We start from the raw sequence: 27,102 nt of genomic DNA, 5'->3' as shown, positions 1-27,102 counted from the left end.
TTTCCCCAGAACCCTCAGCTGCACTGTGTAAGCAGAAATTTGAATTCAACAGCCTTGTTTCCATACACTTGCCCAACAAGCCACCTGGCTACACAGTACTAGCTCTTAAATTATTGATCTTTTTATATCCGTAAGTGTTCATAAATATGCATGGCATATGGTAGGCTGGATGGATGGATGGATGCGTGGGTAGGCGGGTGGATGGATGGATGCATGGGTGGGTGGATGTGTGGGTGGGTGGGTGGATATGTGCGTGGGTGGGTGGGTGGATATGTGGGCGGATGGATGGATGGGTGGGTCAAACACAAGGAAAAAGACAAGTAGCAAAAGTCGAACAGAACCAGACTTTCCCATGTGCACTAGAGTGTGTGATGCACCATGGTGATTCATATGATGGCTTTGAAGTCACTGCTGTTATTCACAGTTATCATTAGCTCACAGCAATTTTAGAAACCTGTGTTGCCTTTTTTTTTTTTTTTTTTTTTTTTGCTTAGCAAGAGCATGGACACTTTCTTGTCATAGGTACTATGGGAAAGCTGAAATGCCATCCATACTGTCCTTATGAATCTTTATTTTGGTCAGACCCAGTTAAAGGCTTCTCTCCCCAGACTTCTGTCCTCAAATGTCCTAAGTCTGTATCCATGACTATACTTGGACTCCATCCCCCCCCCCACCATCTTTACTTGGGATGTCACAAGAGCCAGCAATTGGACCAGAAATCTGCTAGTGGTTACAGGGAAGGGAAGTGCATCTGGTCACAGAGGGCAGGAGCCCACGTGGAGTCAGAAATTTCAGGTGTATTTTGCAGCTCCATCACTTTGAAGACTTCTCTGTGACTTTATGCTGTTAACACCTGCCTCCACAGGTGTGTGAAGAGCTTTAATTAATATTGGTAAATCTCCCTGATTGCCATAGGTAGAAGATGGCAGAAAGGGATAAATGATTATTAATCTTGGGGAAGAAAAACGGTGAGATTTAAGTTTTGCTCCTTCCCCAGAGACCTACACCCACAGACACTGTTTTCATGGTAGGAGGATTAGATATAAATCTTGATTTACTTCCTTTGCACTTGTGGAAATGCCCAGTGCCTGTTTAATGCAAAGCTCCCGTTCCCTGCTCTGCCGAAGACTCGCCATGCTCTGCCTCTGATTCCTAATGCTGTTTAAGTTGTTACGGAGAGGAGCCTTGCTATTCACGAGTGTGAGAGTTCATCTAATTAGCTGATTTCAGTTCATTTGGCATTAAATAATTCCCCAAATTCCCATATGTTTGAACAATATGTTCAACAAGGGGGATGATTCTCTGAAAGCAATTAAATCGTTCTTTTAGGAGAGCTTGTCATCGGTCACTCATAAGCATCCCTGCCTTTCCTGCCTGTGATGAACGCAAACAGCAATTACACGGAAAGCGCTTAACCTTCTCTAATGGCCGCTGGCAGGCATCCATATGCAGGCTGCTGCTTCTGGCGGCTTGTAGCTCGCGCTGGAATTTTACATTCCCCCCCTCCCCGAACCTCAAGTATATCGTTCTAGGCTGTTCAGAGAGCGTTTGTTCTTGCTAATACACTACTTTCCAACCCCGCCCGCCTTGCTTGCCTGCTCTGCTTAAAGGTGCATGCAGACATATTTTCAGTGCACCTGTAGCCCTGGTCGTACGGGAGGAACTGTCCACTTTGGACTACGGTTGCCTAGGTGGAAGACTGAATGTTTTAAGTCTGTCTTCAGGGCTTCCTGGAGAAGGAAGGGGATAGTGTATTCACATTCAGGGCTGTTTTAGATAGAAGATGCTCCCGCCCACTTATTCACCTGGACTTCTCTTGCAGAGCATATTAGGAATCGTAAGCTATAGGATGGCCGTTCCTATCTTGAGAGAGAACAAGCAGTGTCAACTAAAGCATTTCAGAAATTAATAACATGTTAGATATACTCCCAGAAAAACTGTGTGTTTATACAAGACCATGGAAAAGGGGGTATCTTTTAGTGCTAAATTCCATCTTCTATCTTGCTCAAGGGGTTGCTTTCTTAATGAGGGATGACATATTTAAATGCCCTTCCTAAGTCGGGTAAGAGAAAACTTAAGTAATAAATAACACCAATCCTAGCTCTCATGTAGCATTGTCCATCTGAGAGTCTTAAATTGCTTTGTTGTCTATATTCTGTAACACTGTATTCTTACAAGTGAAAAATACAGCCCTCTCCCCAGGGGGGAAAAAAAAAATGTCAGCTTGTTCAAAAACACATAAGCAGTTGGGGGAAGAATGAGCAGACTTTGGGGTTCTTCGCATCATTTGAGGGCAGAGATTAAAACCAAAAGACAGGAAAATGAAAGAAACGTTCAATGAGGTGATATCATTTCCCTTTAGTTAAATTTCCCTTTCTTTTGTTTCATGACTATTCCCAGTCAATAATTCACAGTCCAGAGAAATGTGAACACTAGGTTTAGATGGAATGACTTTGACTTTAGAACTAAAATAGGAAAGAATTGAAAGATATACATTTATGTATTTGGTGGCGCACATTTATAACTGTCTCCTGCGCGATCACTATATAACCTGTGTGTTTATGCATTGGCAGAAAACAAAGGTTTTCGAAAGCAGAAGTGACACACTCAATCTGGGCATATTTGACGCATTGCTTTGTTCCCTAATAAGTTGTTTTACTAGCATTAAAAAATATTTGTAGATTGTGTTGTTGGGAGAAAGGGATCAGTTGTTCCTATAAAGCTCTCAGCTTCGGTCGTTGACAACGTCATCAACAAGAATAAGAATTGAGCAGCCGGCGTGTGGCATACCAACCAGGTGTTTGCTGTATTCTATTCTGCCTATATTTCTGAGGAAGCACTTCTCATTTCGTCACAACCTAGATTTGAAACCTAAGCTAAACTCGGTCCATGTGCTTGAGTGGTTCAGAATAAATGGCTGTTGCCCAGACCAGCCATGTGCATGTAAGGTGCCGTCCAGGAGAGAATCCTGGGAAACAGTTTTGCTCAACCTGAAGAAAACCCCAGTCTGTAACTAACTTCTCATTGAAACGTACCCCTTTCTTTACATGCTTCTTGAATCCTTTCCCAACCATCAAGCCTCCAGTCGGATGGATCTGAGGTGCTCCTGAGTCCTGAAGTCACCTGTGGCCCCCCAGACATGACTGTCACCACACCCTTTGCATTGACCATACCACACTGTGCGGACGTCAGTTCTGAGCACTGGAACATCCATTTAAAGAAGAGGACGCAGCAGGGCAAGTGGGAGGTGAGACCCTATTCTTCCTTTATAAAAAATGGGATTTGGTTTTCACCTATGGAATAGATTTAACCTTATGTTCTCTTAACACAAGTCTGCTGTGAAATCTGTAAGCATTTTCTTGTTTTTTCAAAGGGTTGATGGTGTGTGTTTTACAACATCCTCAAGGTACTGGCTAGTGTTTTTCCATGATAATGGAAAAGAGGAGGAAGGGAGGATCTGGGGCTTTTCTGTTTGGTTTTAGAATACATCACTCGTATGTATTTACTCACACAGGCATGTTACCTTTATGTGCCCATCCTTGGTCCATAAAACCGTTACTCCTGTCCTTCCTCCCAGACCATGTCCCTGTCTGAATTGACTTTCCCTGTCATCTCTGTGGAGACAGAGAGGAGGCTCAGGGCACAGAGGTGGTGTTCATAAAAGAAACTTCTGTCTGACTTTACCATCATAGGGATTATAACATGTTGAAATGTTCAGCAACACAGTAGTTGGCTAACTGTATTTTGATGCATTAATGAATGCACCGAAAATTATTGAGCGTCTGTCTCCCTGTGGATATGAGTACATTTGAAAGAGATACAGCACAAGGAGAGAACAGAAGAGAGGGGCAATAAAACGAGAAAGCATGTGAGGAAGGTAACAACAAGAGACGGATACAACAGAGATTGCAGTGGAATTGCTATTTTTATGTGAAACCTCTGATTTATTTGATAGGGATTCCTTTTCTGTCTGTCTGAAGTCAGTTTGCATGAAAGCAGGTGAATTATCTTGCTGGAACACAGTGACCTGCTCCCGCTAGCCTTGGGATCTTACCTCCCAGGAGGTGCTCCCAGCAAAAGGAGTAAAAGGAAAATCTTGTTTCTTTAGGAGAAGAAAATTCCCATTTGCTGCAAATGGATTACATTTACCCTGCCCAGCTATCTCTGAACTGGCCTGTACCCTTTGCTGAAAATGCATTCTGCTATTTATTCGGTCCTGGTACAACCAGGGGCACATTTCCCAGGCATGATAGCCCATGGGCTATTTATTCCATGGGCTTCATAAAGGGGCCGATTTTGCTCTTTTTTCCATTATGTTTTGCTTTGCCTTGATTTTTACCATTTCAGTTTTTCTGTTGAGCACTTCCTCAAAAGCTTTTCATCCAGATGGTGTTATATTTATGCTCTCCCCAACCAGTCACACACACCAAAGTTCTTATCAAGGACAGGGAAGTATTCTAGCCCATTTTATTGAAACCGTTTATTTAATGGTCCCTCATGAATGAATCCGGTAGAAAGAGGATAAAATATTTGAGAGAAAAGAAGTATTACCTTCACGATATTGGAAGATATCTTCAGAAATAGACCTTTTTCAAAACAAAGTTTGCTTTCGACTGTTACAGGTTTTCATAAATTGGGCACTGAACAAATCACTGAAAAAAGGAGAACTTCGGAAATGAAGTTTGTTGTAACCTATAGAATTTCAATTAACTTAATATAACTCTCTCGTAAGTTCCCTACATGAGCAGTTACAATGTATTTTGATAGAAAAAAGAGCATTCAACGTCAAGAAAAACAGGACAGTAAAAATATTCTGAAAAAATCATGTATGTCCATGCAAAGTCATTGTTAAATCACATATTCTTTCCAAGCTGAGAGAATTTAAAACACCTTTTCCCAACAGGAAGTGATGTCAGTGGAGGATGAGTCCACATCCTGTTACTGCCTTTTGGACCCCTTTGCATGTCATGTGCTCCTGGACAGCTTTGGGACCTACGCCCTCACCGGAGAACCAATCACAGACTGTGCCGTGAAGCAACTCAAGGTGGCGGTTTTTGGCTGCATGTCCTGTAACTCTTTGGATTACAACTTGAGAGTCTACTGTGTGGACAATACCCCTTGGGCATTTCAGGTCAGCCTTTTCTCTAGAATTCTTTTTTTTTTTTTTTTTTTTTTTTAATTTCTATTCATTTTTGAGACAGAGAGAAAGAGACAGAGCATGAGCGGGGAAGGGGCAGAGAGAGAGGGAGACACAGAATCCGAAGCAGGCTCCAGGCTCTGGGCTGTCAGCACAGAGCCCGATGTGGGACTCGAACTCAGGAACTGAGAGATCATGACTCGAGCAGAAGTCAGACACTCAACCAACTGAGTCACCCAGGCACCCCTAGAATTCTCCTTTTGGTGTCATGAAAGCCTGAGGTCTCCCAAAGATCGGTATCAATAGAGAATTCTGTTGCTGAGGGTCTGCAAAATGAAGCCACCTCACTGGCTTGGTGGGGATACCCATCTTGAAGCAAGAGTTGTGTTACTATACGTCTAACAATGCTGAGTTCCAAGGACATGAGGTAGCTGGCACTCAAGAAGAGACAAGGGTTAAATAAACACATATAGAGAATATTGTGTGCTGAATGATAAACTGACTACAGGAGTAATCAGAATTCAGAAAACAGAGACTCCAGGGTACGTGGGTGGCTCAGTCTGTTAAGCGTCTGACTTGGGCTCAGGTCATGATCTCATGGTGTGCGAATTTGTGCCCTGCATTGGGTTCTGTGCTGACAGCTCAGGGCCTGGAGTCTGCTTCTGATCCTGTGTCTCCTTCTCCCTCTGCCCTTCCCCGACTCGTACTCCCACTCTCTCTCCATCTCAAAAATAAATATTTTTAAAAAAAGAACAGAAAAGAAAACAGAGACCCAATTGCAATAGAGATATTGGAGAACAGTCTCTGCGAGCCCTTAGTCAACCTTCATGAATGGGTGTGACTTAGTAGCAAAAGAGAAAGGGCCACCATGTCAAGAAAGTAGAATGGCATGAGCCCCAGGAACAGTAAGAGTTACTTGATGTGCAGAAGGCAGTGAGAAAATCGCTTAAACCACCTAAAAGTTGTAGTTAGGGAACAACAATTATAAATCATACCTATAAGCAGGCAGTCATATTATATCCTGGATACACAATCTATTAATAATTAGGGCTACTAGGGCAGAGATAGTTCAAGGTTCCTTTCCATTTTGGGTACTTTCAATCACATAAAATTCATTTTAAATTAGCTACTCGCGAAGAGTGCGAGGTTATTAATAGCAAGGATAATGCAGGAGTGCCTATGTAAGCTTTGCCCATATATAAATAGCCTAGCTCTCCTGACACACCTCATCCCAGATCCCTGCTATTCCAGTCCTGGATCATTAAGTCCATTATGCAGAGCATTTCCTCAGTAACTAGCTTTTAAGACACTGAACTGGAAAACTCATGTTTACCAATAGAAGAGCTACAACGACCTGAATCCTGAGCATAAGCCAGTAAAGGTGACGCAGTGCCACCTGTGTACCTGAACCTTCCCTGACTATCTCTTAAGTAGCACAGGGCATTTTTGAAAGGCACACTTAGGGGCACCTGGGTGGCTTAGTCAGTTAGCGTCTGACTTCAGCCCAGGTCATGATCTTGCATTTTGTGAGTTCAAGCCCTACATCAGGCTCTGTGCTGACAGCTCAGAGCCTGGAGCCTGCTTCTGATTCTGTGTCTCCCTTTCTCTCTGCCCCTCCCCTGCTTGTGCGCTCTCGCCTGCTCGCTCTCTCTCTCAAAAATAAACATTAAAAAAATTTGTTTTAAAAAGGCACACTTAATATATGGCTGCATAAAAGAGCCTTTTATCAGAGGGGTGCCATTTTTTAGAGGAAAGAACTTCAGTGTAAGTAGTTGAATCTCATCGTATGATAGCTATTTGATAATCTTCATCTTCTCTTGCCACCCCTAATAAGAACATTTTTCGAAAATAAAATACTTAACAGATGTTTGGCAATCAAAAAGAAAGAGTGAGGGGCTCCTGGGTGGCTCCGTTGGTTAAGTATCCGACACTTGGTTTCAGCTCAGGTCATGATCTCCCAGTTCATCAGTTCGAGCTTCGCACTGGGGTCTGTGCTGATAGCTTGGAACCTGCTCAGGATTCTCTCTTTCCTTCTCTCTCTGCTCCTCCCTTTCTCTTTCTCTCTCTCTCTCAATCAATCTCTCTCTCTCTCTCTCTCTCTCTCTCTCTCTCAAAATAAATAAATACATAAAGAAACATTGACAATTAAAAAGAAAAAAAAGAATATGGGGCACCTGGATGGCTCAGTCAGTTAAGCATCCAACTCTTGATTTCGCCTCAGTTCATGATCTCATGGTTCGTGAGATTGAGCCCCATGTCAGGCTCGGAGCTGGGAGTGGAGCCTGCTTGAGATTCTCCCTCTTTCTGCCCCTCCCCTGCTCACACCCTCTCCATCAAAACACAAAACAAAACAAAGAATGAACTGAGACCCTTGCTACCACTGAATAGTTATAAAATGCATCATGGCCCAAGTTTGATGTTTAGTAATTCAGCTGGATTTTGAAGGCTGAGCAAACTAAAGGGAACATGGGGTGCCTTGGAGCATTTCCAGCCCCCAGGCTCATAGGGGTAACCTACTGCCAACCAGTGTGCCCGTGAGGACCCATTCATCACATTGGCCTTGGAAGTCAGCCCTCATAACCAGTTTGGTCTCGCTTTGAATAATGCTCATGTATATTATATACCAGTGAGTTAGACATTTGCCTAAAGAAAAAAACTAAGTGACTTTCAGACCGTCTATTTTCATTCCTGGTGACTGCTACCAGATTCTACAACAGCTCAACTGTTCACAGATGACTGTGAACTTCAGTGGAAGTCACGAAAATGAGGCCCTAAACACAGCTTTTCAAACCACTATCCTTTCCTATGGGTAATATACAACTTCTTCATCAGTGCTGGGGAAAATGGCGTTCTGCGTCTAAATTGAATCCAAATATCTTTATGTCATCACTTAGGGATACTTTTTAAAGCACGTTAATTTTGCTTTAGAGAGATGTTTTCCAGTAGAAATTCTTTTGACCCCATTTGTCATCATCTATTTACCTCCAGTGATTCTCTTTCCTATTATGTCAAATAAAGCTGATTTTAAAATTGGCTTTGGTTGTACTTGTTATTGACAGGATGTATGTGACAGCTGTCATGAGCAGCAAAGGCCATGCTTTCCCCTGGGGTTGTGAGAGAGTGTCAGCCTTGGTTGAATAACTCTTCTGGCCCACAGAAAGATTAAAACGTAACTTGTAGCTTTTTGGAACACAGTCATTTACTCTGCAGCCTTAGTGTCTGGGTTTTCTGTTTCAGAAAGCATCTGGCTTTCTGGATTCTTCCCTTACCAGGTAAACATGTTCAAGACCTTCTACACAGGTTCATTTAAAGTACCTTAATATCCCAGATCATCTGTGTCACATTTTTCATGGCATCATCTGTGGCATTTAATTGGAGGAGAAAATTCTATAGTTACTAACCCATTAAAACCATTCCATTTTAGGAAAGCCTTAGCAACAGTTTACTTTTTGAACCTCTAGCAGACTTCACACATTGATATTAGTTCCCCCAACTTATGTGGTGAGAGCTGAATATACTAGATACAGTGATGATTCATGGTCTGTAACTCTGATGGAACCCTGACTTCTTAATCAAAAGTAATGTCATTTTTCCAGAAGCAATTCTGCCGCAATTGCCTATTCTGGAATTAGCCTCCGTTATCACTGTGATAAAAATGTTTTGTTGTGATTTGGAAATAGATACAAGCTTGGTCGCGATCGTTGCTATATTTATTTCAGTGCATCTTCCGTATCTCAAAGAAAGAACACCTATGGGCCCAACTAGGACTGTCCTCCTCACCAAGAAAGAAGCCTGGTTGAAGATCATGGGGACATCTTTCATTCATAGCTCACTGGGAAGTTACGTCCAATAAAATACTGAAAATTTCCCCCCTCACTGGAACCCTTGGAAGGAAGACAGTTTCCAGACCCAAGTCTTCTGTCCTCTTAGAACCAAGCAAGGGTCTGGCAACGTTATGGTCCCACCAAACAGTATTCCTTCAGAAGATTTTAGTACTCAGACATGTTGTCCCTTTCCAGACATGCCCTTGTCCCCTATACCTCCTGCAGGCCTGCTATGCTGGCTTCTCCTTTGCTCCTGGGCTATATCATCTGAACAATAGTACCAGTTTCTCTGAATGTGAAAAACAAAATACCTCATACAACTCAGTGAGGCATAATTTAGTTTCAGGTTTTTGAAGATCTGTTTTGATAAATACATTTACAGCTATCTCTAGGAAATTAAATCGTCTCAGATATGCTTCTGTTGTGTTGTGTTTTGTTTTGTTTTAATAAAAATCTGCCCTAAGGTGAGAGGAGAGTAAGAGAACAAGCAATGACTTCTGTCCTTCCTGCCACAATGTTTCTGCGATGATTAGAGCTGCCATTTTATATGTGTGTGTTTGACATCGCCCCCTTTCAAACCAAGGGTTGAGGAATGATGGCATATTTATGAAGCAGCAACATTTTACGACCTAGGTTTTTGTTATCGTGCTTTATCTCTTTCCCTCTCCCTCACCACACACGTATGCACACACAGCTCAAACAAACCTTGACACAGGGAAAGCAAGGAATTAAGCACTTGCCCCATCTTAGACAGAAAAAAGGAAAAACGACTCGTTTTCTTCTCCACTGCTCCCAGCTCTCCTATTCAGTACCTCTCGGTACTCATTACTTACTTGGCATTAATGTGGATTTAGAATCTAATTTCAAAGGATTTCCTCCAGATGTAGTTCTTGTGTTTATCAATAATGCAACCTTGGGAAATATTGTTCATGTAAAGCATTTAAAGGAAAACACCACAGCGACACAATTTCTGTGTGTGTGTGTGTGTGTTTGTGTGCACATGCTTAAGTTCAAACAGTTTTGTCTCATAAATATGTAAATTCAGCCTGCCTGTTTTAGTATCCCTGAAGCACACCTGAATATTGCTGCCTGTCTCATTAAATCAACATAAAGAGCTCACTGAGGCACAAAGCCCAGGTTTCTCCTGGCCACAACTCCGGGAACTGGATAACTAACAGCCCCCAGTGTGAAATGAGGAGGCAGACAGACTAGAACCAGCACCAACCCTCGCCTTTGGGTACACTTTATAGACAAGAAACTGGCCAGAACCTATTTTCGAGTTTAATTAATGCAGATATCAATTTAACAATAGAACCAGAGATTTACCATAAGGTCCTTGCCATATAGGAACCAGAGAGAAAAAAATCAAATGAGGATCACGCCTCACACTCAGGGTAATATATCCACTGAATGAATGACTCACAACCCGCTCAGCAGAACTGTTTGTATCACTGATTCTCTAACTTATCTGGGCATCAGAATCATCTTTAAAAATACAGAGGTCAAGGCCCAGCCCCGAGGGGACTGCAATAGGTTGTGGGCAAAACTGGGAACTCTGTGCTAAGTATAATTTATTATATTTGGGGAGTGTTTTAAAACGTTTACTCAGGAGTTTATTTCTTTAACTCTGAAGCCAGTTGTGCCTTGAAAAATAGATAAATATGATGATTAGTTCATTATTGGGCTTCTTCGTCTTAATAACTGCTTGTTTTGTTACAGAAGAACTATAATTGCTTATTATTCTCTGCAAAATCGTGAGACCCCATTAGTTGTAGGTAGTTGGTTCAATGGGTGGAGAGGAAAGCAAGCTAAAAACAGCAAAAATAAATCATGGTTGTATTTAAATTAGGGGCCCTAAAGCAGAAATTTTTAAAAGGTACCATTTTCCTCTGTGATAATTATAAGTAGACATCTATTAAATTTCTAATGTTCTCCATTCTGCATTTCAAGGAATGCTTAGACAGTATGTGTAACAGTAGTGCAAATACAGACGAATTTATGTTATCTTTATATATATCTTGCACCATTGAAAAATTATCTATGGGGGCCCCTGGGTGGCTCAGTCGGTTAAGCAGCTGACTTCAGCTCAGGTCATGATCTCACCGTTGGTGAGTTCGAGCCCTATGTTAGGCTGTGTGTTGACAGCTCAGAACCTGGAGCCTGCTTCCGATCTGTGTCTCCCTCTCTCTCTGTCCCTTCCCTGCTCATGCTGTCTCCCCCTCAAAAATAAATAAACTCTCTCAAAAATAAATAAACATTAGAAAAATTATTTATGGGATAGAGTTCATAATAGTCTGACCTTCACATGACTCTAAAAAAAAAAAATTGAGCATAGCATAGAAAAAGGCAGGGAAATGTAGAAGAAATACTGGACCATAGTCAGGTTGCCCTGTTTTAGTCTTAGCTCTGTCACTAACCCTATAGCTTTAGGAAGATGGCTGTCTTTGGGACTGGGAGTGGGCTCCATATTTTCATCTGTACATAAGGTACGTGGTGATTTAAAACCGAAGTCCTCTTCTACTGTGATGAGGCCGTGTAGTTTCCAAATGTGAAAACAGCCTAGCTCTCCACTAAGGAATGTGTGACCTTGCACAAGGCCCTTCATCTTCTGACCTCAGTTTACTTCTCTGTACATGCAGGCAAGTTAGATTTTTAAAGGAAAGGGGTATTAGAGATCCTAGTCAAATATACTTTGAGGAGTCCACACTGTTGTTACTCTGTGGCTTTAATGTGGTTTTAATAAGCACACTTCTTATTCGTGATTGTTTCTAACCTCACGCCAGAATTTGCAGAAAAGAGGTTAATATACGGTCACATGCTGACTATTTTGCTTGGCCATGAATAAGCCCAGCTAAGGAGTAGAAGCCTAAAGAAAATAAGTAACTTGCCCAAGATCACATGGAAAATTGATTGGAATCGTGTGCCTCCACATTCAGTTTATAAGATTCATACTCCTCACAGTGTATGTAGTCTCAGAAGATTCTTATGCTCCTTAAAATCTGAATATCAATGATCAATGATCAATGATCAAAGCCCTTAGCACAGCAAGCGAGAATTCATGATTTGGTCACTGCCCTACATTTGCATCATCTTCAGCCACTCGCTGTCTACCCTAATCTATCCCATCTCTGTCTCATCTCCGTCCTTTTGGGCCTATCCTGCTCACTGCCCGGAGTGCACACCCCCTTCCTTTTTCTATAGCTTGCTCTGTATTTACTTCCAGGCTCAGCTTGAATATCACTTCTTCTGTTGATTTCCCAGTTCCTTTCCTGGCCTCTCCTCCCATTTGACAAGGCTATACCCTCTGCCTTCCCTTAACCTCCAAGGCATCCCTGTATTTGTAAGAGTCAGATACTATATCATAATCCGATGCCTGCTATTCTGTCACTAGACTGTGAGCTGCCTGGTGGCAGACACAGTTTTCTTTCTATAAATTTAGAGCCCCCATCAAACATAGCTCTCCAGTGGACACTCATTAAATCTCAACAAGGAACCGGTGACCAGTATCTGTAAAAGGCCTCAAGTCAGCATTGGGAATGGATTCCCTCTCCTCCCCACCCTACCATGTTCCATCCACTTTTTATGACCCCCAACAGATGCCGGCCACCATGTTGTCCTGCCCAACTCCTAGACCCACAATGTTAGGAATTACCCAGCACTGCACTGTTCAGCACAGTAACAACTAACCACATATGGATACTTAAATGTAACTTGATTTAAAGGACAAATTCAGTTCTCTACTCGCGGTAGCCGTATTTCAAGTGCTTAATAGCCACGTGGCCAGTGGCCACCACATTGAGCAGCACACACACAGAACACTGCCAACATCACGGACAGTTCAGCGCTGGCTTAAGAGCCCCCAAGAAACACCCCTCTCACTAAAATGAAGAACTGGAGACAATGACCTTGCAATTGAATCGTTTAGTCCTGAGAAAAATATACTAGCAACCAATTAAGAGTTGCATATATGTGATGGATAAAAGCTGGACAGCTGCATCTTAGTAAGAAAGGTTTTTATTACTGTTATTCTGTACATAGGCAAGAGTCGGACAAGATAACCTCTGTAGCTGCTTTTACTCACTGATAATTGAAATGTAAGTTTTATTGTATTTATAAGCCTATTTGCCTGACTTCTCACAATCTCTTTTTAGAATCTGGGAAGATTATAGGACAGAATTAAAGGATCTCAGTTTTCTTATTTATGGTAACGCTGCAAGGGAATTATAAGTCAATTAATGGTGATTTTAAGAAATAGATTTAGGGAGATTTCTCTTATCTCCAGGAACACTAACAGCCTCACCCCAGTTGGGAGTTTAACCTTTTACAGAATTGATGTCTGTTATTTTATTTGGCTTGTCATCTCTCTAGTGATGATTCTAAGCACCACAGATTCAGGATGAATTAAATGGTTTGCTCAATGGAATGGAGGTGAATTGCGTTTGTGTTAAATGTAATTATAAAAAATTCTCAGCAAAAGATAATAGGAGTGTTTATCTTCAGGAACCAGGTTTCTTTTTTCTGAGCTAAACCGAACTTGGTAAACAACTTACTTTCTCTTGGCCTTTTGGCCCAACTTTTATTAACATTATTATAAATACAAACGATACACACACCCTGTAACATTTGTTCTGAACTGAAGAATAAGCGTTACATAATGCCTGTGTTCGTGACCAACACATGACAGGGCAGAGGGGGCACTGCTCCTACTGTCGGTGTGAAATGTGAACCCATCCCTTGATTATGGTCCTGGCAAATGAAATTCACACAGCCCTAGAAACCCCACAGTATAACTGTTTGCTAGCGGTAGGGGAGGTCTTTGAGTTTTAAAGAAAGGCATGGCATGTTTAGAAGCCTAAGCAATGCAAATAATGGAAAGCAACCATTTCTTCCTGCCCAGATCCTTCTTAGCAGCTTTTCATCCTTAGTCCTGACCTTGCAAGGCTAGAGGGGTATACAAGAAGTGTGTGTCTTTCATGCTGTCTATTTCTGGGAGACACCTGGGAGTGAGCATGCCTACCTATGGAAAGAAATGTGGCAGAAATTGGTTACTTCACTGTTGTGCCTCTTTTCTCTTCTCTGCCCTATAGGAAGTGGTTTCAGATGAAAGGCATCAAGGTGGACAGCTTCTGGAAGAACCAAAGTTGCTGCATTTCAAAGGGAATACCTTTAGTCTTCAGATCTCTGTCCTTGACATCCCCCCATTCCTCTGGAGGATTAAACCCTTCACTGCATGCCAGGTACTGGCCAGATGGGCTGCTAACAGAAATGGCTCTGCTTTAACCCACAAGCATGTCACAAACCCTGGCGAGGGTTCTCCTAACTAACCTCCTCCTTTAAAAGTATGGGTTTAACCTCAAAACTGTCACAGAAATGCAGCAGTTTGGACTACACACAGGGAATTAATCATATTGTCATAAGTTCACGGGTTTCTAACGGGGGACGGGGGAGGTACATGATGCCACGTAATGGAAATTTTCTCCCACTTAAGGGAGGTTGGTTTATGAAAACCAGTTCATTACGAGACATTGTTTTCATCCTGGTCAGCAGTGAACGATCTGGAGGTCGATGCTTTTAAGGGTGACAGTTTTGAGATGTAGGGAGCCCGGGCTGGCCAGGTAGGAACAAGAGGTTTTGTCCTGAATATATGAAGTGCTTGCTGTCATGTATTTTGGGCAAGGTGGGAAGAAGAAATTACGAACTGAGAGGCTAAGAAAGAATGCCTCTTAGAATCCCTTTACAAACATATAAAGATATTTCTATATTATTGTTCACATATCTCCATATCAGAGAATTTTTAAATGTTGCAAAATGGCTTAGAGTCTTCTCAGATGACTTTTAGGGAATTTGAGTAATTGCTTAGCATAGAAAGATCTCTTATCCATGTGGGACCCTGCCACCGATTTCTCTAGAAATTCCTAGTGATGGGTACCATCAGCAGCAGCAGCTGGCTGGTCGACAAGAGTTGCTTAAGCCAAAGTCATCTGTGCTTCAGGTGACAGGACATGTCCTTAGCTTTGGAAAAGCTTCTTGTGGGCTCATATTGATCTGGAATCACAGGAGGCTTTCACACATCTTTGTTGTGTCCGTCAACATAGCCTGCAGAGCCCTGGAGGGTTTTAACCTTTCCATCCATGCAGCATTCATTAAAAAAAAAAAAAAAGAAAGGAAAGAAAGGAAGGAACGAAGGAAGGAAGGAAGGAAGGAAGGAAGGAAGGAAGGAAGGAAGGAGAAACTTGCACCAGGTAAACCAGCTTGTCAGAATGGGAACGAGGCCAATCACGGAGAGAAAAACCTTGGCTGAGCCACAAGCGTTAGAAAAGAGTTGAACCACCAACATTCTCGCCTTCGAAAATTCACCGTTTTCAAATTGGACAAGGTTGTATTTTCCTGTTTACTTCACAGGCTTCTCGTTACCTGGGGGATTGCCCCTCTGTGTACTCTTTCAGGACATTCAGGGCAATTAGAGCATCTCTCGTGGCTCCAAACAACTTTTTTGGGGCACGTTCCCTACGGCAATAGGTTTTCTGTGAATAAATGTATTGTTTATGATGTTCTGAGACCTAGGTGTTTTCTGTATCTGGGAAAGCAGTATTTAAAGTTTCCAGTCCAAATTGAACTTTAGGGCACTGTTACAAATCCTGATAGTCCTGTAAACTCCTCTGTACTAATCTTTGTAGGCTTAAAGGCAGCATTCCACTGGATCTAATGCAAGTGGCTCAGTCCAAAGTAACTATCAAGTTTAATGTTTAGAGATAAAAAAATCAGATGAAAGAACCATCATCTTGCACGAGCACTTAAACAATAATTCCAACACCAGGGATGCCACGGGGAGCCCAGGGCAGGAAAGGCATGGGGGTGCTAAGAGCCTGTGGACCTCAGAGGATACAACAGGGCCAGCCAAAGCCAAAGGGCATTGGCTCACAAGGAAACCCAACACGCTTTATTGCCAGGATGGGTTGGATTGCCCGGACGTTGGGAACTTGGATAAATATTTGCCTTCTGTAATTGACCATAATTTGCAAGAGTCTTGGAAGGCTGAGAAATAATTTAATTTTCTCTGCACCAGGAGGTTTGCCACTGAGTTTTCATTTCCACTCCATTTTACTTACCCACAAATGGCTTTCTGCTCCATTCCTTTTTTTTCTCCCCCCTCACCACCTCAGCCTCCAGTTTTCTTGCCCCTGCCGTCATCACTGAAATCCCCTTGCTTATGTGAATACATATTGTGCTGGTCTTAACGGCCATGCTGTGTTTGCTCCAGGCATCAGATGCCAGCACTTTGGGGAGGGTGTGTGTTCATCCTGCTTGAACCTCATGTAGAACATGATGTGTACTGACAAACTTGGCATGGATGATAGAGAATGGCTTTTCATTAGGGCTTAGTGGATGGGAACTAACCAAGAGCTATTACGGAGGCAGAAAATCTCACTCTTCCTGACATCACTTATAGGTCTCTCCTTCAACTGGTAAATCTCCCTGTCATCTTCTGCCATCTTCCAACTCAGCACGCAGAAGACCACTGGGCTTCCTCTCCCCCTTTCTCTAACTTCAAGCCAGGAATCTGAGAAGCGACATATTCCAATTGGTACCCAACGCCTACTCTCATAAGAAACCTTACTTTCTTCTTCTCAGAAAGGTAGAGTTTACCAAGAATTTTCAGGCCTGGGAGATATGCACTGCCTAGAATATTTGCCCTATCGGACATCAATCAACTGCATGAGAAATGTTTTTAGAACAGTGTGAATTGAGGTTGGATCCAGAGCTGTGTGAGGAGACCCTGTGTATAGGCAGACCAACTAGCTTTGAAATCTTGTTGGGTTAGATTCTGGAGGATTACAGTTAACGAAATACTGTACTACAACCCTTATTGCCCATGGGGCCAGCTGTGCTGGGTGGGCTCCAGGAAGGCTACATGAGTTCTTAGGAGAGCTGGTTACAGCAGCACCCGTTGACTTTGATCCAAAGGAAAGATTCTAGTCTTCCCCCTGCAAAAATACCAGTATCCCTTCTCTTCTTCTCAGGTTTTTAAGACTTGATCCCAGTGAGAGATATGCTATTGTCCCCTCCACAGATTTAGCAGACCTTGTCTAGGAGGTCAATAACTCTGCTCTCAATCGGTTAGCAGGACCTAGGTGCTACTTAATCACACATTCCACTATTTCTTGCAGACTGTAGGGTACAGAAGCTGCAATAAACAGTATACAATATTATTTTTTTTAATCCTACAAAACACAAAGTCAGGCTTTCACCTCCCTAGGATAAAAGCAGCTGTCTCTTCAGCATGCTTTGTGTCTTGGGCAACCCAGTGTCTGTCTCCTGCTAGGATGTGATTTACATTCTCTCCATCTGCTAGGAACCTAATTATAATGGGAATCAAAATGAAAACATTTCCGGAATTCTTTAAACACCCATAACTTTCCTACACTTGGTCCTCCCATATTACTTGCGACAGCATTCCTCTTAGCTCAGTGAGCATCTTGATAGTTTTTTTTTTTTTTAATAAATAAATAAAAGCAAAGATGATTGCCCTGAAAACACACTAATTTCAGTACTTCTAATTCCATTACCTTGAAATGTTCTGTCGAGCACTATCAGCAGTGGCTACTCGAGCCAACAATTAAAAAAATATATATTATTTTTGATACAGTCTTAAAATCAGGTTTTTAAAATGTTTTCACTGTGTGCAGTGGAACGTAAAGAGAAAAGAGAGGATTTTGTGTGTGTGCTGATTCTCATGTCTCTCTGCGAGGAAAGATGATCTCTACAAGTGGGCATTATTGTATTACCTTTCTTGCAATGTTTACTGGAGAAAATATAAGAAACGTAGCAAATGATACCAGAGAGGACACTTTTCAGTAATAAATGGTCAGTGCCGTTGTTGTTGTTTAGGAAGGTAAGCATTATCAAGTGTTCAAATCCACTGCAGAAAATGCAGGGGTAGGGGGGAGGCAGTTTAAGAGCAGGACCTTGAATTCAGCTCTGTCTGGCCCTGAAGCCCAACAACTTTTACTATGCTGTAACTACTCAAATTTCAGTTAAAAAACCAAAAACCTTCTTAGTGTTCTTAATTAGGCAAAAGCACCTATTAACCACAGAGCCCCGTGTTATAGTTACTTTCATGAAAGGGGACGGTGCATGCAAAGTAACTCTATAAAAAGTGTACTGGTTTGAAGCAGAGTCCATCTGAGGGCTATTAAAATGAAATGGGACCGTAGATAATGGACGCCCTTGAGACTGTTTAATATGGCGGGCATCAGGGGGCCATACAGGGCCCCCATGCAAAGGATTCTTGTAATGAAAGCAGAATTCCCAGGCGATCTGGTAACGCTAGTGTCCCCCACTCGTGATTAGAGGTAAAAAAGATACTGCAATGCTATTTCCTGAAGAACGCCAATCCGCTGCTTCCTGTTTCCCTCTACGGTCAAGCCCTAACCCCCTCATTAGCTCAGTATGGTAGAGACTGAAGGCAGGAGACTGGGGAGTGGGTCACTACAGTTAGCTTTAATGAGGAGAGATGAGGATCCTTAATGGGGATAGGAAAATTGGAGAAGGATAACGACAGTGAACGGTGATAGTCAGTTTTGAAGATAGTAAAGGCCAAATAAAATGATTTGTAGTGACGAAGAGTATAATGTCGGTGATGGATAATAATGAGATAAATTCCAGATACGTAGCTCTTGCGAGTTCTCCACAGAGAGGTGGCAGTGGGCATCTGTGAGCACACAGGACCATGAAGAGTTCAGGAAGCAGACACAGAAGTGTGGGAGGCTGAGATACGAAGTAAGGGTTGCCCACAGTTTACAAAATGGAAGAAGCCTTAGGAGGAGAAGCATGAAAAGAGTTGGGTTGGACAAGAAGAAGAAATGGTAGAACTTGTAAACACATATCATTATTTCTTTTATCTGGTGTGGGATTTGGTGCAGGTGAAAAGTCACTTTCACATGTTGTTGGGAAAATTACTTCCTCCAAAGATTGCCGGGGGGCCTCCCCAACTGGACCTTCTCTCAGTCCTTGTCTCTGCTTCTTGAGACAAAACCCCACTGCCTCTCCCTTGGCTCAGGATGAAGAACAAAGGAAACAAAGCCACAAAGCCCTTATGCTTCTTGCCGGGATGTGTGGTAGGGGTTAGTGCGCGACTTTCTTCTCTCAGACTGCCCCAAGCGAGCGCTCTGCTCTTCGAGTGGGCAAAAATCAAAGCCCGCCCCTCCTTGCTGGTTCCCCCAGGGAGCATCCCAAATCCAGATCCATGAGACTTCCAGCAGAGAAAATTAGGAACCAGTGTGCACATCAGAGCTCACAAAAAACGAAGTGACTCCCAGTTCCTCAAAGTGAGCAAATTGAATTTTAATCATGGCCCCTGGTCTTATAATCCGTGATGGCTTCATCACCAGTCACACTAAAGAGTATCAAACGTCCAAACTTGAGACATCTTTTGCCACCCGTCAGTGTCAATATTGGAAGAAATTATATTAATAGCAGCAGGTAAAAAGCACATTCATGAGATGAGAAAAAGAAAAAAGATGGAGATGAACGTTATCAGAGGCTGGGCCCCTGTACTCATTGCCAAGAATCTCAGCTTGATTTGAGTAGGAAGGAGAGACCTTTTAGATGAAAGAATATCAACGACTGACCTCTGCTTCGCATTGTTGTAAAGCCACGTGCCTGAGCAGCACTGGCTAGCACTGGCAAGTAAGGGGTCGGGGGGAAAGGGTGGTGTATGTAGATTTTATTATGTTCCCCCTCATTTAGTAAAAATTGCTTTTGCTACACTCAATTATCTGTAGGTCCCATGACAGTAGAGAATGAACCTCGTTTCTTACCGTTTATCTTCTACAGCGTCTGGTCATTAGCGGGCACTATACACATAATTGTTGGCAATTGAATTGTGTGAATGAGGAGTTGGCAAACAAGATTGCTGTGGGCAGCCCAGTGTGTTTGTGTCCCTCTCTGGGATGTGTGTCTGTGTGTATGTGATTGGCATTGGGTGAAATTCTTTTGCTGGTTACATTAGCAGTATTGTGGCCTGTTTATACAGTTGTATGAGTTTGTGGTGTTGGGGTAAGTTCTGATCGGTGTGTTCTTTAGAATAATGTTCATTAAGGTGAAAAGCTATCATCCTACTCCAGGCTTAGGGAGAAGGACAGACCACTGGAGTCTTCTAAAGAATGTTTTTTTTTCTTTTTTTTTTTTTTTAGTGGAAAAACATGAGGATTAATTTTTGATAGTATTCTCATTGTGTGTGTCACCAAATGAAATCTGAGTGCTTGCGCTGTGGTTTTGGAATTCAAATGTTATCAATTGGAATTGACATTAATTACTTTTTGTGCTGCTTGGCATATGCTGGAACATTATTTCTACAACAATTCTACCAAAGTCGCTTAGGCAATTATCTCTGCTGCAATCACTGTCATCATCCTCATAATTATCGCTCTTAAGTCTCTCCTATTCGCCAGCCATCTCGGCCGGGCTCTGCTCGCCACACGCCTCTTCTTCCCCCCCTTTCCCCGCAGGAGGTACCGTTCTCCCGCGTGTGGTGCAGTAACCAACAGCCCCTGCACTGTGCCTTCTCCCTGGAGCGCTACACACCCACCACCACCCAGCTGTCCTGCAAAATCTGCATCCGGCAGCTCAAAGGCCATGAACAGATCCTCCAAGTGCAGACATCGATCCTAGAGGTGAGTCTTCGGTCTGCAGGACCACTTGACTCCATTTCTAAAGGACAGTAAGATTAATGCGCCTGTTTCAATCATGCTACACAGGTTGTAAAAGAGCTTCCAAATGCACTCGCTCTTAATCCTCATCACCGACCAGGGCAAATAAACTTTTTCTCAGGCTCAGGAGTGAGCTGAGCTCCCCGATGGGCGAAACAACTCAACACGTCAGAGCTTCGGCTCTGTGGAGACCCTTTTGGGGAAAGAACTGGTACAGGGCTTTTTATACACAAAACCACAAACAATCTAATCATCCACTGCGGGCTTGGACTGGAGAGTTATCATTGGCTGATGGTACGTTATGGCAGATACATACCATGAAGAAGCACAAGGTCACCACTGGGTGGTTTTTCTGCTGGTTCTCTCTAGTCTTCCAGAAATCATATTCAGGGGATTGGTTCCCTACTGCCTTACAGTTTCTCACATCCTCCAGGTTCAGCGTTCTGCAGAGCCCCATTTCCATTAAATCTAGATTCATCGATGCTATAACATACGACAGAGTCGATAGAAGTTTCTTTCTACAAAGTAAGGCAATGGAACTGCAGAGAGGGAAAGGGTATTGTCCAAGGTCGTGTCACTATTGAAGGGCAGAGTTAGAATGGGAGTCAGGGGGGCATTCACTCGGGAGTTTTTGCACAAAGACACCTGATGTCTGCCATGGCTCTGATTTACCTAAATCACTGAATGGCTTCGTGGCTGTAGACTTGGGCTTCTAGAGTAGACACCGGCATTCCCTCCTGAATGGTTATTTGAGGGGAGAGGGAGAGAGTAGCTGAGAGGCAGAATGAAGGGAGACATGGAATGCTTTTCTGAGCAACTCTTAAGATAATCCCTGGCTAGTGGAGACGAGCACATTCTATTGTTCAGCAGTAGAATATGTACATATGTGTGTGTGTGTGTGTGTGTACAGACACACATATGTATAAATATATACATAATATATATTTATTCATTCGGGCTTGGCAAAGGCGTGAATAGTTTTATATACGTACAACTCAATTTCGTAGCCTTACAAAATCATCACTTCTCTCCATTCTCATTTTAATTCATTGTTTATGCAAGATGAGTCTTGCTAATTCCCCAAATAGGTTTTCTGAAGAGTGGATGGCTTTCCAAAGGATTGCACCTCAAAATTGATAGCTGTCTTAACTGACATGTTTGTACAGTATTTGCATTCATTATTGCCAATTAGCATTATGTGCTAAAGCAGTTTTGATAGGAAAGGTAGATCCAGAAAGGTAGGGTAGGATATTTTTAGAATCTCTTTCTTGAACAGTCATGGCATCTTGAACATAATACATTTCAAAGTAAAATGAAAAATTTTAGGAAAGTTTTAACATAAACACAAAAGGAAAGCCCAAGCAGATTTTCCTTCTCGTATTCAGAAGCAAGTGTGAAAAGACAGGACATGAAGATGCCTCTGATGCAAATTGCCCTAAACGTCTATTCACAGGTCAATGAAACAATTCCACTTTTAAGGGGCTTTTATTCTTTAAGGCGCTCACGATATTGCAGACCAACTTCTGCTATTACAGGAAATCTTTATGTAAAAGGAATGTGATAGGCTCCATACATCATGGTACCTCTGCTCCTTGCTTAAACAAATTTTTGGAGTGCAAAGTGCATGGAAGGAAAGTGAGCTAATAAACACAATCATGCCCTTTACTCTCCATCTCCTTGTCTAATGCTTCGCAAGCTTACAATCACTTTGCAATGCCTTGAAAAAGACGACATCACAGTATCTCTTGATAATAAGAGGCCAGCCTCAGAAAAATACTTAGTCACCGTTGGGCTACCACCATCCATTGTGTATATGCCTTTTAGAAGATTTATTACCCTTTTGGTCCTGGAAGGATCACATTATTAATCACTTCAAGTGTTACTGCTTGCATTTGGCCCAGCACATCCCCATCTCTTTGTAATAAACCATAGTTCTTAGGCAAATCTGTTATTTTCTGTGTCAGAAGAAAATTAAGAACTTTTGAAAGCCTCTGTATTTCAGGTACCATTTCATGTGCTTTCACATATAACCACCCTAACTCTGTGTGGATTAAATACCATACTATCACAATTTGACATGATGTAACATTCTCAGAGAGGTCAACCTTCTTGTCCAAGATGATAAAATGAATAATGGGGAGCCAGAGTTCCCAACGGAGATACCGGCCTTCAAGGTCAAAGCCTGGATTTCCATACTAGACTACTTCAGGATCTCAGTCAAGGAAGTCTAATTTAGCAGTCCTGAGTGTGGGCCTTGTCCATAATGTAAGCCTTTGTTTTAGTGGCCTTAGGCACTAGTGACAAAAATGACACCATTAAAATTTTATCTCTAAGTATGCAAGTAGGTGAAAATTGGGAGGTTCTTTCCTCAAGACTGTAGAAGGATGGCATGGGATGGAATAAGTGATCATTTGATAAGTCTTCAAGAACAGAATAGATTTCTCACATGGCAGTCCTCCTGCAAAGAAGGGTCTTGAGCGAACGATCACTCATGATCCTTCCAACCCTAGAATTGTTTCACTCTTGGCAGAAGCATACGTCTGGTAATAGATCCAGTTGAATACAAAGCATCCCCTTCTCCCTAAAAATGTCTTGGATTTTTGTGACAGATGATCCCAGAAAAAAAGAAGATACATAAAGTGCTACAAAATCGGGATTACCTACGGTGGAGACAAGATACATTCTAGACATGACCCTCTATCGATCGGGGAGGTGGGAATAATAGATCAAGTGTGAAATTGCATATTTTATAACCTCTAGGCCAAAGGTGCTTTTAATAAGCTAGTGATTAGGTGCTTTTAAGAAACTAGTAACTAGGGTTTTGTTGATTAAAAATATCAATATTAACAATAATAAATAAATAAATATTTTGAAGCTTTCAGTAGATACCTGAATTTTTTTTTTTTAATTATCTGCCCTTCATCCCCCAAAACAAATCCCTGCATGTTTAAGCACAGGGCCCTCAGCTCCTTCCTAACTTTAATGGATGTCCTAGTGTCTGTTTCATGGGTTTAACAATGGAGGTAATTTAACAGGAGAGGTAAAAGAGATACATATACACGTGTATCATTATCTGTAAAATATTTATTTTAAATATCTAAATCAGCGCAATGATTATCCTCTTTGAAGGCCTGTGGTTCTTAGTGTTCAGCCTCATATCCATCATATTCTTCCATGCCTCTCATGTAAATGGCTTTCCACATGAATATAATCATTCATGCCATTCTCAGACTTAAAAATTATTTCAGTGATCAAGAAAATGTATTTTTTTTTCTGTTCTTTAGAGTGCCCATTATTGGGTCAATCTGTAGAAGCAGGTTGATTTTCTTTAAATGTAACCTCACTGAATTACCTAACGATGATCACCAACTGATTAGTCTGTAAAAGCAACAGTATCACCGATCTAAAAATTGGAGACTGAAGCAAAATAATTTTACTAAACGTGAAGAGAAGGAAGGAATCGCTAAGTAATTTACTACATCCTTCCTTATTGATGTAATAATATTGAAGAATACCGTTTTGGGGAGAGAAAGAACTTATATGGGAACTTACAATTTTCCCTTCAAGCAATTCTCTTATCTTTCTTCCAAAAGTGGTGGAAGGTTGGGGGATGATTTTTCTGTTACAAAATAGACATAATACTTGGAATTTCTCGTTGATTTACAACTCCCCAGCTAGCCAAGTAGCAGCCGCTTATCTCAGATGTGCAGAGCATGGAAATCTGCTGTTCCTTTGCATATTTAATTTAAACAATCAGAAAATGTGATGTATCTACAGGATTCTTATTACGTGGCCCAGATGTCTTTGAGAACGCACCGTAAATGTTACATAAAGTGTCATCCTTGTGCATGGCAAATATTGAAATTTGGAAACTTTACGAGAGAAAGGGGGGGCCCACTTATTAAAGTGTAGGAAAGAGAAAAAATCCTGAAGAGTCAGTCTTCTGTAACATGTTTTCACTTTGAAGTCATAACCATCTCTGTCCTGAAGACTATGTATCAGGGTGGCCTTTCCCCTGCCAACAGTAACGTCAGAGCTTGGTCAGCTTGATCAACTCAATGAGGCCATAAAAGCTCCCCAAAGCCCATTCTATTGCAGTCCTTTGTCATGGACACATACAGTGTTTTCAGTTTTCATTGGCAAGCCACATTTTCACATGTTAACACTGTTTGGTGCCCTTTCCCAGTGACAGCTACCATGTTATCTTGCATAGAATCCCTTTTTTTTCCTCTCTAGTTTCTACCATCGTTTTTAAGGACATTGGCCTGCCTTCAGTCAGGAAATTTAAGGAAACTATTTTTACTTGATTTACATTTTTAAAGGCTAAAAGAAATTTTACAAACCATGATTCAAAATGATGTTCCTCATAACCTCTTTTGTTCAGTAAGAAGCCTGAGTTGGTTCATTTTATAACCGTCCAACATATCAGAAAAGAATCACTCATTTTGCCTAAAATAACGAGTTATCCACTCAATTTCTTTTCAATCAGTGACTACTCATCCTTCAAGGCCAACCCAAATGTCTCCTCCAGGAAGCTGTCAGGAATGAGGTACACACTTTCTTGCCAGCTGTTGGACTGGGGTCACTCTCAGCTTCTAGGGGGTGCCCTCAGGTCCTAGCCCCATGTCCCACTCTATAGGCATTTCACAGCCTGGCTATTTGCTTTCCTCCAGGCCAGCAGAAGAGATGCCTCCAGATAAGAGCTGCTTCTTCTCTCTTCTAAGGGCCACCTGATTAGGTCAAGCCCACCCAGAAAAAAATACCTCTTGCTCAGGACGTAGTCAACTGATTAGAGACCTTAATTACATCTGTAGAATCCCTTGTGTCTTGTAACACATCATAATCACAGGCGTGATTCAGTTAGATACTTTTCAGGTTTTAAAATTCTGTTGGTTCATATAAATTTATCGGCAGCTATTGCAATCTCCTGGATGTCTGCATGGTCTCATGTTGGATACGATTGCTGGTATGTATGGAAATAACCAATCCTCATCAGAGAGCTCTAAATCAGAAGCGGGTTGGGCAGACAGCAGGCAGAAGCTTTCCAGCCGGCACCAGTCCTCAGGCTAGTCTAGACCTCATCACTGACCACGTATTACCAAAGCAATGTCATGCTGAAACAAGACCAAAATATTTACTATGGAATCACACACTTCTCGACTCAGACGGGGCAACACAAACTTTGAGATGATCAATATACAATCAGTTCCCCTTTGTAGCTTTCGTGACAGGTACCTGCCCAGCTAGCTCCTTTGATTAGCCCGTTCATCTTAGGTCAGCTCTGTCAAAGAGTCATTCCTTACATTGAACTAAAATCTGTCACTTCGGGGCTTCTTCCTACTGATTCTAGATATATCTCTGAGAGACAAAGGAAAAAAAGAAAAGAAAAAAGGTTTAATTCTGCTGTCACCTGACATCTCTTTGGATGTAGAAGGCTGATGATTATGACTCCCCTGATTGGAAGCCACATTGTAAATCTCCAGTACGTGATTCACCAGACTACTAGAGAAGTTATTTACAGTTTTAGAAGAAAGGGGAACATGTCAGTGTATTTTATAGAGCCCATCACTATAGGCAAGCGTTTTGTGCATGGTGTTAATAGATTTTCATAAAAAAAATAACGGTGTCAATCAGTCATGCTTCCCTTCAGACCTGACCATGCTTTCTTTGTTTGTAGAGCGAAAGAGAAACCATCACTTTCTTTGCACAAGAGGACAGCACTTTCCCTGCACAGACTGGCCCCAAAGCCTTCAAAATTCCCTACTCCATCAGACAGCGGATTTGTGCTACGTTCGATACCCCTAATGCCAAAGGCAAGGACTGGCAGATGTTAGCACAGAAAAACAGCATCAACAGGTAATTGGGGGCAACTTCTGAAAGAGGATGTCACTGAGAGTTTTGAAAAACAAAGTGGGTTGGGTGTATCCGTGCGGTTTCCAGGCCCTGATATCTTTGTAGATTCCTCTGGTCGTATTTCATGTGAGGCCTGCCTTCGTATGTGGGGAAAGAACAAGAACAGGAGACTGTGTGGCATTTCCTTCCACCCACTCTGCCTTGAGGGACACAATAGAAAAGTCTTAACTTTGGTCCTGGTCCCGTCTTTAGGTTGGCTAACTGGGCCACCCACATGAGGTACAGACTCTGTCTTCTTGGTGCTTGTGGGAGATCCCAGCACAGTCTTGAACCAGTGGTCTAGAAACAAAGAAGAAAGCTTCTCACACCTCCCATCATCAGGTCACCTTAAGTGTTACGTAACCCTTAACGGGGACATGTCAGCCTGAAAAGCGGGTGCCTCAGTATTAAACATTTGAGGATGATAGCTCCCAGATCGGAAGGCAGAGGACTTAAAACAAGCAGGTGGCCCAGGCACGTGAATGTGGCCTGCTGCTTCACCAGACCCTCGACTCTGTGCTAACCTTGTGGGTGAGAG

The 27,102-nt window shown here is 42.2% G+C and overlaps 1 protein-coding gene across 6 annotated transcripts in view; it reads left to right on the top strand.

Moving 5' to 3' along the window:
* The window catches only part of UNC5D (unc-5 netrin receptor D), a 547,698-nt gene that overhangs the window by 507,529 nt on the left and 13,067 nt on the right, over window positions 1-27,102 (top strand). For all 6 annotated transcript variants that reach the window (XM_042983507.1, XM_042983506.1, XM_042983509.1 and 3 more), the window contains 5 exons: window positions 3,079-3,247; window positions 4,904-5,131; window positions 14,049-14,198; window positions 20,472-20,636; window positions 26,350-26,528. In XM_042983507.1, coding sequence (XP_042839441.1) covers window positions 3,079-3,247; window positions 4,904-5,131; window positions 14,049-14,198; window positions 20,472-20,636; window positions 26,350-26,528 — 891 coding nt within the window. The remainder of the gene's footprint in view (window positions 1-3,078; window positions 3,248-4,903; window positions 5,132-14,048; window positions 14,199-20,471; window positions 20,637-26,349; window positions 26,529-27,102) is intronic.

Source organism: Panthera tigris, chromosome B1 (assembly GCF_018350195.1).
Source record: "Panthera tigris isolate Pti1 chromosome B1, P.tigris_Pti1_mat1.1, whole genome shotgun sequence".
NCBI classification, from domain to species: domain Eukaryota; kingdom Metazoa; phylum Chordata; class Mammalia; order Carnivora; family Felidae; genus Panthera; species Panthera tigris.
The sequence above is the reverse complement of the archived record's forward strand: the minus strand, read 5'-3'. Positions and strand labels throughout refer to the sequence as shown.